Raw genomic sequence first — 12,301 nt, 5'->3', positions numbered from 1 at the left:
CCAGCATTTGTTGCTTGCTGTTATGTTAAATTTTGCTATTCTTACTGGGGTGAGATGATATCTCATAGTTGTTTTGCTACATGGTATTCTATGCTTTGAATATGCAACAGTTTCTCAGGTCATTCATTTGTTGGTGGACATTTGGGCTGTTTCCATTTTCTTGCTGTTATGAATAACGCTGTTATGAATGTGGGTTCATATAGATCTTTGTTTATGTTTCAGTTTTAACTTCCTTGGGGTGTATTCCTAGCAACGGAATAGCTTGGTCATATGGGATTTCTATGTTCAGCTTTTGAGGAAATGCCAAACTGCCTTCCAGAGTGGTTGTACCATTTTACAGTCCCACTAGCAGTGCATGAGCATTCCAGTATTTTCACATTCTTTCAACGCAGGGTATACACATAGATTTCACCTGATGGGAGGCATAGGAATCAGATTGATTACATCTGTGGAAGGAGCTGTTGGAGAAGTTCAGTATCAGCAGTGAAAACTAGGCCAGGTGCTGATTGTGGAATGGACCATCACCTGCTCATATGCAAGTTCAGATTAACACTAAAGAAGGTCAAATAATATCCAAAGAAATGGCAATTTGACCTTGTGTCTATCCCCATGAATTTAAAAACCAACTCAGGAATAGGTTTGAGGCCTTGAACACTAATGAACAAAGACCAGGAAAGCTGTGGGAAGATATCAAGAATATCGCTCATGAAGAATGCAGAAAGTCATAACTAAGAAGGAAGAAGAAGAAAAGACCAAAATGGAGTTAGAAGAGACTCTGAATATTTCACTAAAGCACCAAGAAGCCAAAGTAAAGGGAAGAAATCAAGAAGTTGAAGAGCTGAATAGAAGGTTGCAAAAGGCCGCTTGGGAAGACAAAGCAAAATATTATAATGAAATGTGCAAGAAGCTGGAGTCAGAAAATCGAAAGGGCCAAACTTGCTCAGCATTTCTTAAGCTGAAAGAACTGAAGAATAAATTCAGGCTTCAAGTTGCAATGCTTAAGGATGCTATGGGAGAATACTGAATGGTTCAGAAAGTGAAGCATTAAAAGAAGATGGAAGGAATATACAGAACCATTGTACCAAAAAGAATTAGCTGACACAGAAGAATTTTAAGAAACAATATATGATCAAGAGGCAATGGTGATGGAGAAATTGCAGGCTGATCTGAAGGACTTGGCAAAAAATAAAGCCCCAGGAATTGATGGAATACCATTTGGCCTGTTTCAGCAAACAGATGCTTCCCTGCATGTGCTAACCAAGTTGTGCCAAGAAATCTGGAGGAAAACCACTTGGCCAACTAACTGGAACAGATCCATATTTATTCCCATTCCAAAAAAAGGTGACCCAACAGAGTAAGGAAATTATCGGGCGATATCACTAATATCACACACTATCAAAATCCTACTGAAGATTATCCAGAAAAGACTTGAACAGTACATTGACAGAGAACTACCAGAAATACAGGCTGGTTTTAGGAGAGATTGTGGCACCAGGGATATTATTGGTAATGTCGGATGAATCTTGGTAGAGAATACCAGAAGAATTTCTTATCTGTGTTTCATTTACTATGCAAAAGAATTTGACTGTGTGGATCACAATAAATTGTGGCAAACCTTGAGGAGAAAGGGAATCTTAGGACACTTGATCATGCTTATACAAAACCTATACTTGAACCAAGAAGCAGTCCTCAGAACAGAGCAAGGAAACTCTTCATGCTTCAAAATCAGGAAAGTAGTGGGTCAGGGATGCATCCTGTCCCCATATCTTTTCAATCTCTATGCAGAACAGATTATTCTGTAGGCAGGGCTTTATGAGGAGGATTATGGCATCATGATTGGGGGAAGACTCATTAACAAGTTATGATATGCAGATGACACAACCTTGCTTGCTGAAACTGAAGAAGACCTGAAGCACATGCTGCAAAAGTTCAAGCACTGTAGTCTCCAATATGGGTTGAAGATCAAGAAGACAAAGATTCTCCACTCTGGCCCAGTTGGCAGCACCATAATAGATGGAGAAGAGATTGAGGTTGTTAGCAATTATAGGTTGCTTGGATCCATAATCAACACTCTTAAACACTCTTAAAACCAACAGCCAGTAAATAAAAAAACAAATTGCATTGGAAAAATCTGCTATTGTGAACCTTTCCAGAGTGCTGAAGAGCAACGATGTCAGTTTAGATACAAAAGTGCACCTAATCCAGGCCATAGTCTTCTCAATTACTTGTTACTTCAGAGAGTTGGACAGTGTCTAAGGATGACAGAAGAAGAATAGATGCCTTTGAGTTGTGGTGCTGGAGAAGAGTCTTGAACATACTATGGACTGCTAAGAAAGCAAATCAGTCTGTCTTGGAGAGGCTAGGATTTTGAAGCTCCACCTCACTTACTTTGGGCACGTGGCCAGCAGAGATCAGTCCTTGGAGAAGGACATCACACTCAGAATGGTGGTTGGACAGCGATGGAGAGGAAGACCCCAGATGAGATGGGTTAGCGCCATGAGGCAGTGGGGTGTGTCAGAATTAGTGAGACTGCCTCAAGACAGGGAAGGGTTCAGAGCTGCTGTACATAGGGTCACTATGCATCACAGGTGACTCAACAGCACATAACAACTATAAAATACAATGACAGATTTGGAAGCAGGAGTGGCATTCACTTCCTAAACAACATGCCTCTGAAAACTCTGACTTAGATAAATGTCAATAGTTGCAGAGGGACTTCAGACCTTCTGTTCATAGGGTCTCTATGAGTCGTGCTCGACTCGAAGGCAGTTAACAACAGCAGCAGCAACAACTCCAACATTTATTGCTTGCTATCCTGTTAAAGTTTGGTACTTCTCCTGGGGTGAAATGGTATCACATTGTGGTTTTGATTTTCATCTCTCTGCCACTGATTTTTAGCATGTTTTCATGTGTCTGTTGGTCAGATGTCTCCCTTTGTAAAAAAAAAAATCTTTTCATGTCTTTTACCCATTTTGTTATTGAGCTATCAGTATTTTTCTTGTAGAAGCACTGTATTATTCTGTAAACTTCAATGTTTCTATATTTTTACTTAAAATAATTTTGATTCTAGTTCATTTGAGAGGTGTTTTTTTTTAAAAAAAATTTGGTTTTTTTTAAATATCGTAAATAATTTGTTGCTGTTGTTAGATGCCTTTAAGTCCAAAGTTGACTACAGTTCATAGTGACTGTATACTCTATGAACAAATTGAAGCCTTGCCCTTCCCCACACATCTTCATCCCCTCTGCCATGTATAAGTCATAGTAAGGAAAAATTGTGACAATACTGACGAAAATCTTGAAAACATATTAGGATTCAAGGAGTAGACAACAGTTTTGACAGAAACTCAAATAAAACAAAAGTAGATGTGGTGCTGGGGTGAACTGGAGTTAGGTTCTGAGATAAAATGTGGATATAGAATAAATAGTACTAAAATTTCCAGTCCAGTTTTAAAATGAACAACTTTTGATACAGATAGGTTTTCTGTTTACTAGCTAATAGACTCTGGCTTGTTAATCTTTAAGATTCATATTCATTTTATAACAGGGGTTCCTTTTTCTAGGCTAAGGATGATGAAGGGCTGCAAATGAGGGAGAAATCCCCCTGAGAGCAGTGGGATTGGATTTTGGAAGAATTCTCTTAAATGCTCTGTAAATTATCCATACCTTTATTTTGTCTATCAACAGACCCTTCTAATAGACAACTCTTTACCTGCGAGGAGAATGATCTATCCAAGTGTTTTATGTAAGAGAAAAGTTGTCAGTGCTGAAATGTTATATATTATTCAAAGCAGTACATTTATAATTACTATGTACTTATGTTGTTTTTTTAAACTGTTCTTGCTGTAAATGTTGTTCCTTTACTCTCTCACCAGACTCAGTACAATGAGCAGATTAATAAAGTGAAGCAAGGTTTTGCTTTGAGCACCTTGCCCCCAATACAGCTTCCACCACCACCACCTAATCCTGAGATGTTGGTAAGAAATACAAGTTTTCAAAAAGTGCCTTCTTCATTGTTAAAATTATAATGGCTTTAACACACTGAAAATGCAGTATGTTGAATATGTTTCTAAATGGAATGGCTACATGCTGTGGATCCTAGTTATAATTATGTCATAAATGTTAGTCTTCAGATTATGAACTCAATTGGTTGACTCGGGTAAAGCGAAAATGTAAGTGTATCCTTGAGTCTAGGCTATATGTTGAATATCTTAAAAGGTGACAATTCTCATTTACTCTATCAACTTCACCTACGTTGTAGGGGATAACCAGTGGATATATAGAACTCCTGGTGTCCTCTTTAATACTTTCCGAGGACGGCCATGTTAGAGTAGCACACACTTAGTGTCTTAAAACAGCAAAAAGTGATTCCCTGACAGTTATGAGATCTAGAATCTGAAATCAAGTTGTCTGCAGACTACGGTCTCTGACACCTCTCTAAGAGAATCCTTTCTTGCTTTTTTTAGCTTTGGACAGCCTCAGGGAGTTCCTTGGGTGTTTTCTATAAAGTACCAAGAATTATTTTAGCCTCTTTGAATTACCCATGGCACTTGTGCAGTTCTAGGTACTTGTACAGCAGCACCCCTTTTTCAGTACCAAAAGCTGTGTTAGTTTCCTAGGGCTGCCATGAAAAAGTACCACAAATTACTTGGCTGGCAACATCAACAACCTGTGCTAGAACAGTTCTGGAGTCTGTTGTTAGGTGCCATTGAGTTGACTCATAATAGCCCTGTTTTATGTACAACAGAACCGACCGCTGTAAGATCCTGGGCTAGCCTTGTAATCCTTGTAATTTAAGCTCTTTATTGAGGCTACTGTATCAGTTCATCTCACCTTTACGAAGCAAGAAATCTCTCTCTCTATGGAGTAATCTCTCCTGATGACATGCTCGAAATATGTGAAATAAAATCTCACCATCCTTACTTGTCAGAAACATTCTGGCTGCACAACTTCAAGACAAATTTGTTTGCTCTTCTTTCAGCCAATAATGTATTCTATTTTCTTTATCAAAACTAAAATTCAGAGCCATTAATTCTTCTTTAACTTTCTTAGTCATTGTATAGCTTTCACATGCATAGGAAGCAAGTTAATATACCATGGCTTAAACCAGGCCCACCTTAGCCTTCAGAGTGACATCTTTGCTTTTAAAGAAATCCTTCGTAGCAGATTTGCTTGATGCAGTACAAACAAGATGCTATTTCTTGAATGCTGTTTCCATGCACATTGATTGTGGTTCCAAGACAACTTCATTTTTTCTGTTTATCATGTTTTTCATTGGTCCAGTTTTGAGGATTTTTGTTAAACTATAATCCATACTGAGGAACTTTATCAGTAAGTGCTTCAAGTTTTCTTCTATTTCTGAAAATGCTTCATGTTATCTTTTTATCTGCATATCAGAAGTTACTGACAAGTCTTCCTTCTATCTTAATAATGGCTTCTTCATATAATCCAGTTCCTCAGATTATTTACTAAACATAAAAATTCAGTAGCTTTGGTAAAAGGACACAACCATGATACATTGTTGTTATTAGGAACTGTTGAATCGAAACTGACCCATAGCTGATCCTTTATAGGGTTTTCAGAGGCAGTATATCACATGAGAGGAGATACTTTCTCTAATTTTAAACCATGTAGTATCTCATTGTTCTAATTGAATAACTGCTGTTGGTCTCTACGTGGGTTCTGCTTGAGCACAGCTGTCCTGAAATTCCCATTCTTTACAGTGCTAACCATGATGTATTATCCACAGAGTTAAAATCACTTGCATTTTGTTAAGTGCAGTCTAGTTGACTGTGGCTCACAGTGACCCTATGAACAATGCATCTGAGCCTTGCCCTATTCTATGCCATTCCTGACCATCTCTGAATTACTCCAGTCCATCATTAGTCACTGTTTCAGTCTATCTCGTTTTCCCCTCCTTCACTGACCTTCCACCTTTCCAAGCATGATGTTCTTTTCCTCCTAACATGTCCAAAGTATGTGAAGCAGAGATTCACTATCTTGGCCACCAAGGAGTGCCGTGGCTGCCCCTTTCACAAAGGATATTGGGCATTGCTCTTTCTACCATGTTGTTGTTATGTACTGTCGAGTCACCTGTGACTCACACTGACCTTATGTATGACGGCTCTGAAGCCTCCCCTGTCCTGAGCCAGTCTCACTGACTGACACACCTACCCCCATTGCCCCAGTTACTGTATCAATTCATCTCATCCAGGGTCTTCCTCTCCTGCACTGTCTCTCCACCCTTCCAAGCATAATGTTCTTCTTTAAGGATCAATCCCTCCTATCCATGTGCCCAATAGTATGGGCGATGAAACTTCAAAATCCTAACGTCCAAGGAGAAACATGTTTTCACCCTTTTCAAGGCAGACCTATTTGTTTCCTTGGTGGTGCATGAAAAATGTTCAACACTCTTCTCCAGCACCACAACCCAAAGGCATCAATTCTTCTTCTATCATCCTTAGTCATTGTCCAGCTCTTTGATTCATAGCAAGTAATTATGAAGATCATGGCCTGGATCAGGTTCACCCTAGTCTCTAGACTGACATCATTTTTCTCAGTACTTTGGAGAGGTCACTGAAAGTGGATTTTCCCAGTGCGATTCATTATTTGATTTCTTGACTGCTTGTGCCAAGTAAGCTGTAATTGTTAACAACTTCAGTCTCTGCTCCATCTATCATGGTGCTGCCAGTTGGCCCAGTGGTGAGAATCATTGTCTTCTTTGAGTTTCAATCTATACTGAATACTGCAGTCCTTGACCCTCTGCTGCAAGTACTTCAGGTCCTCCTCATTTTCAGCAAACTAGGTTGTTGATGAGTCTTCCTCCAATCCTGATGCTGCATTATTCCTCATAAATCCCAGCTTCCCAGATGATTTTTTCTGCACATAGATTGAAAAGGTAAAGAGACAAGACACATCCCTGATACACTTCTTTTCTGATTTTGAACAGTGCAGTGTTTCCTTGCTCTGAACTGAGTATTGCTTCCTGATCCAAGAATAGGTTTTGCATGAGCACAATCAAGTGTTCTGGGATTCCCATTCTCCTCAAGGTTAGCCACAATTTCTTGTGATCCACACAGTTAAATGCTTTTGCATGGGCAATGAAACACAGATAGGCATTCTTCTCAGCCAAGATCCATCTGACATTGGTGATAATGTCTCTAGCGTCATGACCTCTTCTAAACCCAGCTTGTTTTTCTGGTAGTTCTCTGTCAATATATTATTCTAGTCATTTTTTTATAATCTTCAGCATTTGATTATTGATGATATTGTTCAATAATTTCCACACATTGATCACTTTTTTTTTAAATGAGAACATATGTGGATCTCTTTCAGTCAGTTTGGCTAGGTGGTTGTCTTCCAGATTTCTTGACACAACCTGGTGAACACGTCCAGGGCAAAATCTCTTGTTGAAATATGTCAATTGGTATCCCATCAATTCCCGAGGCTTTATTTTTTTTTTATTTAATTTTTTTGCCAATTTCTTCAGAGCAACTTGAACTTCCTCGTTTATCTCCATTGTCTTTTGATCATACGTTGTTTCTTGAATTTCTTCTGTGTCAGCCAATTCTTTTTGGTTCAGTCACTCTGTATACTCCTTCCATCTTCTTTAAATTCTTCCTGGAACATTCAGTATTTTGCCCATAGTATCCTTAAGTATTGCAACTTGCAGCTTTAATTTGTTCTTTAGTTCCTTCAACTTAAGAAAAATACTGAGCAAGTTCGGTCCTTTTGATTTTCTGACTCCAAGTCCTTGCACATTTCACTATAGTACTTTGTCTTCCCAAGCTGCCCTTTGAAATCTCTTCAGTTCCTTCATTTATTGATTTCTTCCCTTTGCTTTGGCGTCTTGGTGCTCTAGTGCAATATTCCATTTCTTCCGATACTACAACCCAAATTGTCTTAACTTTCAGATGCATAACAAGTAATTAAAAAGATCATAGTTTGCATCAAGTGCACCTTGGTCTTCATTGTCATCATTGTTCTTCATCACTTTGGAGAGGTCCTTAACTGGGACTTTTCTAGTACAATATGCTCCTTCCATAGTCAATAAAACAGAGGTAAACATCCTTCTAGTATTCTCTGCTTTCAGACGTGATACCTCTAATATCACTAATGATATCCCTTGTTTCATATCCTCTTAGGAGTCCAATTTGGATTTCTGACAGTTCCCTATAATGTACTGCATCAGCTGTTTTTAAATTACCTTCAGCAAGACACTGCACATGATATCAATGACATTGTTCAATAATTTTTTATGTTTTGTTAGATCACCTTTGTTTGGAATTGGTACAAATTCTGTTGGCGGGCCAGGCAACTGTCTTCCAAATTTCTTGGAATAATAACCATGTCCAGTGTGGTGTATGTTTGTTGAAACATCTCAATTAATATTCCATCAATTCCTGGAACCTAGTTTTTCACTTCTGCTATCTTCTTTCACTACTATTGGTTCTTAACCATACACACCACTTCTGCTTTCTGAAATCATTGAGTATCTATCAGTTCTTTGTGTTAAAGTGATGGTGTGGTATAACAACTTCAATTTTGTTTAGATGCTTCTTGTGTCATTCATTATTTTGCCTCTAGTGTCCTTCCATTGCAACTTGAGGTTTGAAATTTTTTCCACCAGTTGCTTCAGCTTGAGAAAACTGAGCATACTCTTCACATAACAACAGATCTTTGCATCATAAACTAATCATAAATTATTCGGAAGTAAAGGTGTCTTCCATCTTCTCCTAAGTCCCTAACTCCAGGGTCTACTTCCATCTTCACATGCCCATCTATTTCCTTTTTTGTATAAAGATTTCAGTATGATGGATTAAGGCCTACCCTACCCCATTAAGATTTCATCTTAAGTCATTACATCTTCATCAACTGTATTTCCCAAAATCTTCACATACTCAAGTTACAGTAAGAAGATGAGTTTTAGAGACATTGTCCAACTGGTACATTTTTATGTTACCCCTTGATGACTGAAACATTTCAACAGAAATTTTATTAGCAGTGATTGCAGGCTCTGGACTTCCTCTGTTCACTTCTACTTAAGATTTTCTTTCCATTAACTTTTACTGTCCTTTCTACCTTTGACAACAATGACAGCTTTCACTTAGGCTTCTTTTGTGGTTTATAATTATAGACCAGTGGATCCTGGATAAATTAGATAACACTGTACTGTTTTTACATCCTTCTAGGAGTATTCTTTAACCTAATAAAGTAAATATAGGAAATGTTATTAGGCACAGTTTTATAGAATAGGTGAACTTTAACTTCTTTTGTTTCCACACATCATGGGACTCTGACTTGCTCTTTCAATATTAAATCCAGTCGTATCTTCCAGGTAAAAAATTGTTCTCTGGTCCTCAAATAGATTTTTGCCGTTTCCACATACTGCTCCAACATAACCGCACGTTTCTAAACCAGTAGCACTCTATACCTGCGAAGCATAGTGAAAACTTAACTTCTAGACTATCCCTTCTTGAAGAGATGACTTAATTTTGTTTATGGAATTTCTGGTCATCGATATTGTTCACTAATATGGGCGCTTCTTAGGGATCACCTTTCCATACTCCTATAGTATTAGAGAGAACCTTAAAGAGTACCTCACCCTGTTTTCTCACTTTATAGTTTGATAATTTAGGAATCATAATTATCCAGCTAAGTATAGAGAGAAAGAAAATAGGAGTAGAATCAAGTTCTCATTCTAGTATATTTCACTGCTTGCTTTTTATCCAAATATTCATGTTTAGCTAATGTTATATAACATACTTTTTAGTATGCTATATGCCTTGTATTTGGATTTCACGTCACTGTTTTCTCCCAAGACATTGCTCTGTGAGTACAGATCTTTGCCTATATAAACATACGTGTGTAGCTGCTGTTGTTTTTACCTTTTCTGTTTTAGATGCAGCAGTTCTTGGGAAGACCTGTTGTGAGAGAGTCTTACTTTAGACCTATACTCACTGTTCCTCAAATGCCTGCAGTATGCCCTGGAGTCATCTCTGCAGCTGGCCAACCTAGAGTGCCCCTGGTACAGAGCCCTTCTTGGCAGGATAGACATTGACTAGTTCTTTATTGCTACTGTGGGCTTCTTGAATGAATGAATTCTCTTTTACTTGATACAATGATAATGATGGTGATGGTGGTGATGATGGTTATGGTAAATGAATGATAAAAGAATGAAAAATCTGCTGTGTGAGGCACTTGTCATAAAGCTTTTGCATAATTACATCTATCATGACTTCATGGTGGCTTAGTTTCACGATAAATAAGTAATTTTATAATAAATAGAAGCGCTTGTAATTGCAGCTTTACTGATATATCAGGCCACAATCCAGGGTAAATTTGTATTTTCAATAGAGATTCACTTTTTTAGCATGGTTATTGTATAGACTGAAGGACAAATTAAATTATGACAAAAGGTAAAGAAAAAAATTCATTTACATATATAGTGAGAGTGTTTCAATTTTCTCAAGAGACAATATAAATATTGTCATCTTGTAAAACACTATACAAATAAAAAATATACAAATTATAAATAAAAGTCCTTATAAAAGCCCATCTAGCTACATATGGCTACAACTCTTTTTTTTTGTTAACATAATTCATGGATATTTCTCATTGGTACATATTCATATATCCCGTTCTATTTTTAAGGCTTCATATGATGTTATAATTTACTCCGTCATTATCCTATTAGTGACATCATTATCAGTTTATCACTTTCCTAACAACTTGAACAATATTTCTGTACATGTATGTAACTATTGAAGCTAGTATGTCCTACTTTTAAGATGAGCGTCTTAGTTTTCTAGTTGAGTTTTTTAGTTTTGGAACCTAGAAGTCCAATTGCAGAGCTCCAACTTTAGCAGAAGGCTTTTCTGTCTCTGAGCTCTGGAGAAGGGTCTTTGTCTCTTCAGCTTCTGCATCGTGGTTCCTTGGCGATCTCCAGGCATCTTGGCATCTATCTTACCACATCTCTGCCCTTTTTTTACTTCCCAAAAGAGGTTGACTAAAGATATATCCTACACTAATCCTGCCTCTTTAAAAACACGACAAAGGCAACTCTTCCCCAAATGAGGTGATAATCACAGGCATAGATATTAGAATTGATTGTACATATTTTTGGTTAACAACAACAACAACAGCAATTCAGTTACAAGAATTGTTATGCTAGTTTAATAAAAAACAACCACCTCTAGAAAGGGGGCATATATATCAGTACTACTACTCTTCTTCATTTTGTCTAGTTTAAATTACTCTAATGTTTGGAAATATCATGTTGGCATCTTAATATCAGAAGCTGATGGGTGCATATTTTTCCTGTTGACAATGCTGTTCTGCTTCCAGATGACTGGCATGGCCTGGACTGTGCCGGCACCTGTGGCAGAGGCTTCCAGTGCAGGTCTTGGAAGTGACCCACCCATCGTGAACTGGGAGAAGATTATGGACAGACTGAAAACTGCATTTCCACAGCAGTCCAGGTAACTTAGTACTTATTTTGTGGTGGTCACAACTCATAGCGACCCTATGTACAATAACCCTAAACCCTGCCCTATCCTGTGCTGATCTTACTGTCTCTGACACACCTACCCCCATTACTCCAGCCACTGAGTCAATCCATCTCATTGAGGGTCTTCCTTTCCTGCACTGTCCCTCCACTCTCCCAAGCATGACGTCCCTCACGATGTCAGGCTGGAGACTAAGGTGCACCTGATCCAGGCCATAGTCTTTGCAATTACTTGCTATGCATCAGAAAGCTGGACAGTTACTAGGGATTGTAGAAGGAGAATTGATGCCTTTGAGCTGTGGTGCTGGAGCAAAATATTAAATATACTATGGACTGCTAGGAGAACAAACAAGTTCGTCCGGGAGAGGGTGAAGCCAGGCTGCTTCTTGGAAACAAGGATTCTGAAGCTTCATCTGACATACTTTGGACATTTGCAAAGCATCATGACCTTAGGAAAAGGAAGTCGTGTTAAGAGGGGATAGTGGAATAGAAATGCTGCTGCTTCTCACTAATACTACTATTAAATCATGGGAAAGAACTTTCTTTATTGACAGGCAGCACTGGTATCTTAGTGATAAGGAATAGTGCAAGAACTCAAAGGTACACAGTTTGAATCTACCAGCTGCACCATGGGAGGGTGAATGTCCATTCTCCTCCTGTGTGATTTACTGCCTCTGAAAACTGCTGGAGGGTCAGTTCCAACTCGAAGGTACACACCACCACCACCACCACCACCACCACCACCACCACCACCTCCTCCTGACAGTACTCACTTTCATTGCTGCCAGGTCAGAACCA

At 38.4% G+C, this 12,301-nt stretch overlaps 1 protein-coding gene across 1 annotated transcript in view; it reads left to right on the top strand.

The window, feature by feature from the left end:
• Window positions 1–11,481, top strand: part of LOC102861351 (E3 ubiquitin-protein ligase DZIP3-like) — a 112,885-nt gene extending 101,404 nt beyond the window's left edge. Inside the window, exons 25-27 of the mRNA XM_006890028.1 lie at window positions 3,873–3,974; window positions 9,899–10,024; window positions 11,344–11,481. Coding sequence (XP_006890090.1) covers window positions 3,873–3,974; window positions 9,899–10,024; window positions 11,344–11,481 — 366 coding nt within the window. The remainder of the gene's footprint in view (window positions 1–3,872; window positions 3,975–9,898; window positions 10,025–11,343) is intronic.
• The last annotated feature ends 820 nt before the right edge of the window (window positions 11,482–12,301 follow it).

This window comes from Elephantulus edwardii, unplaced genomic scaffold, assembly GCF_000299155.1.
Source record: "Elephantulus edwardii isolate Elephantulus edwardi_28Jun2011 unplaced genomic scaffold, EleEdw1.0 scaffold00085, whole genome shotgun sequence".
Taxonomy (NCBI): domain Eukaryota; kingdom Metazoa; phylum Chordata; class Mammalia; order Macroscelidea; family Macroscelididae; genus Elephantulus; species Elephantulus edwardii.
This window is presented reverse-complemented; position numbering and strand designations above follow the sequence as displayed.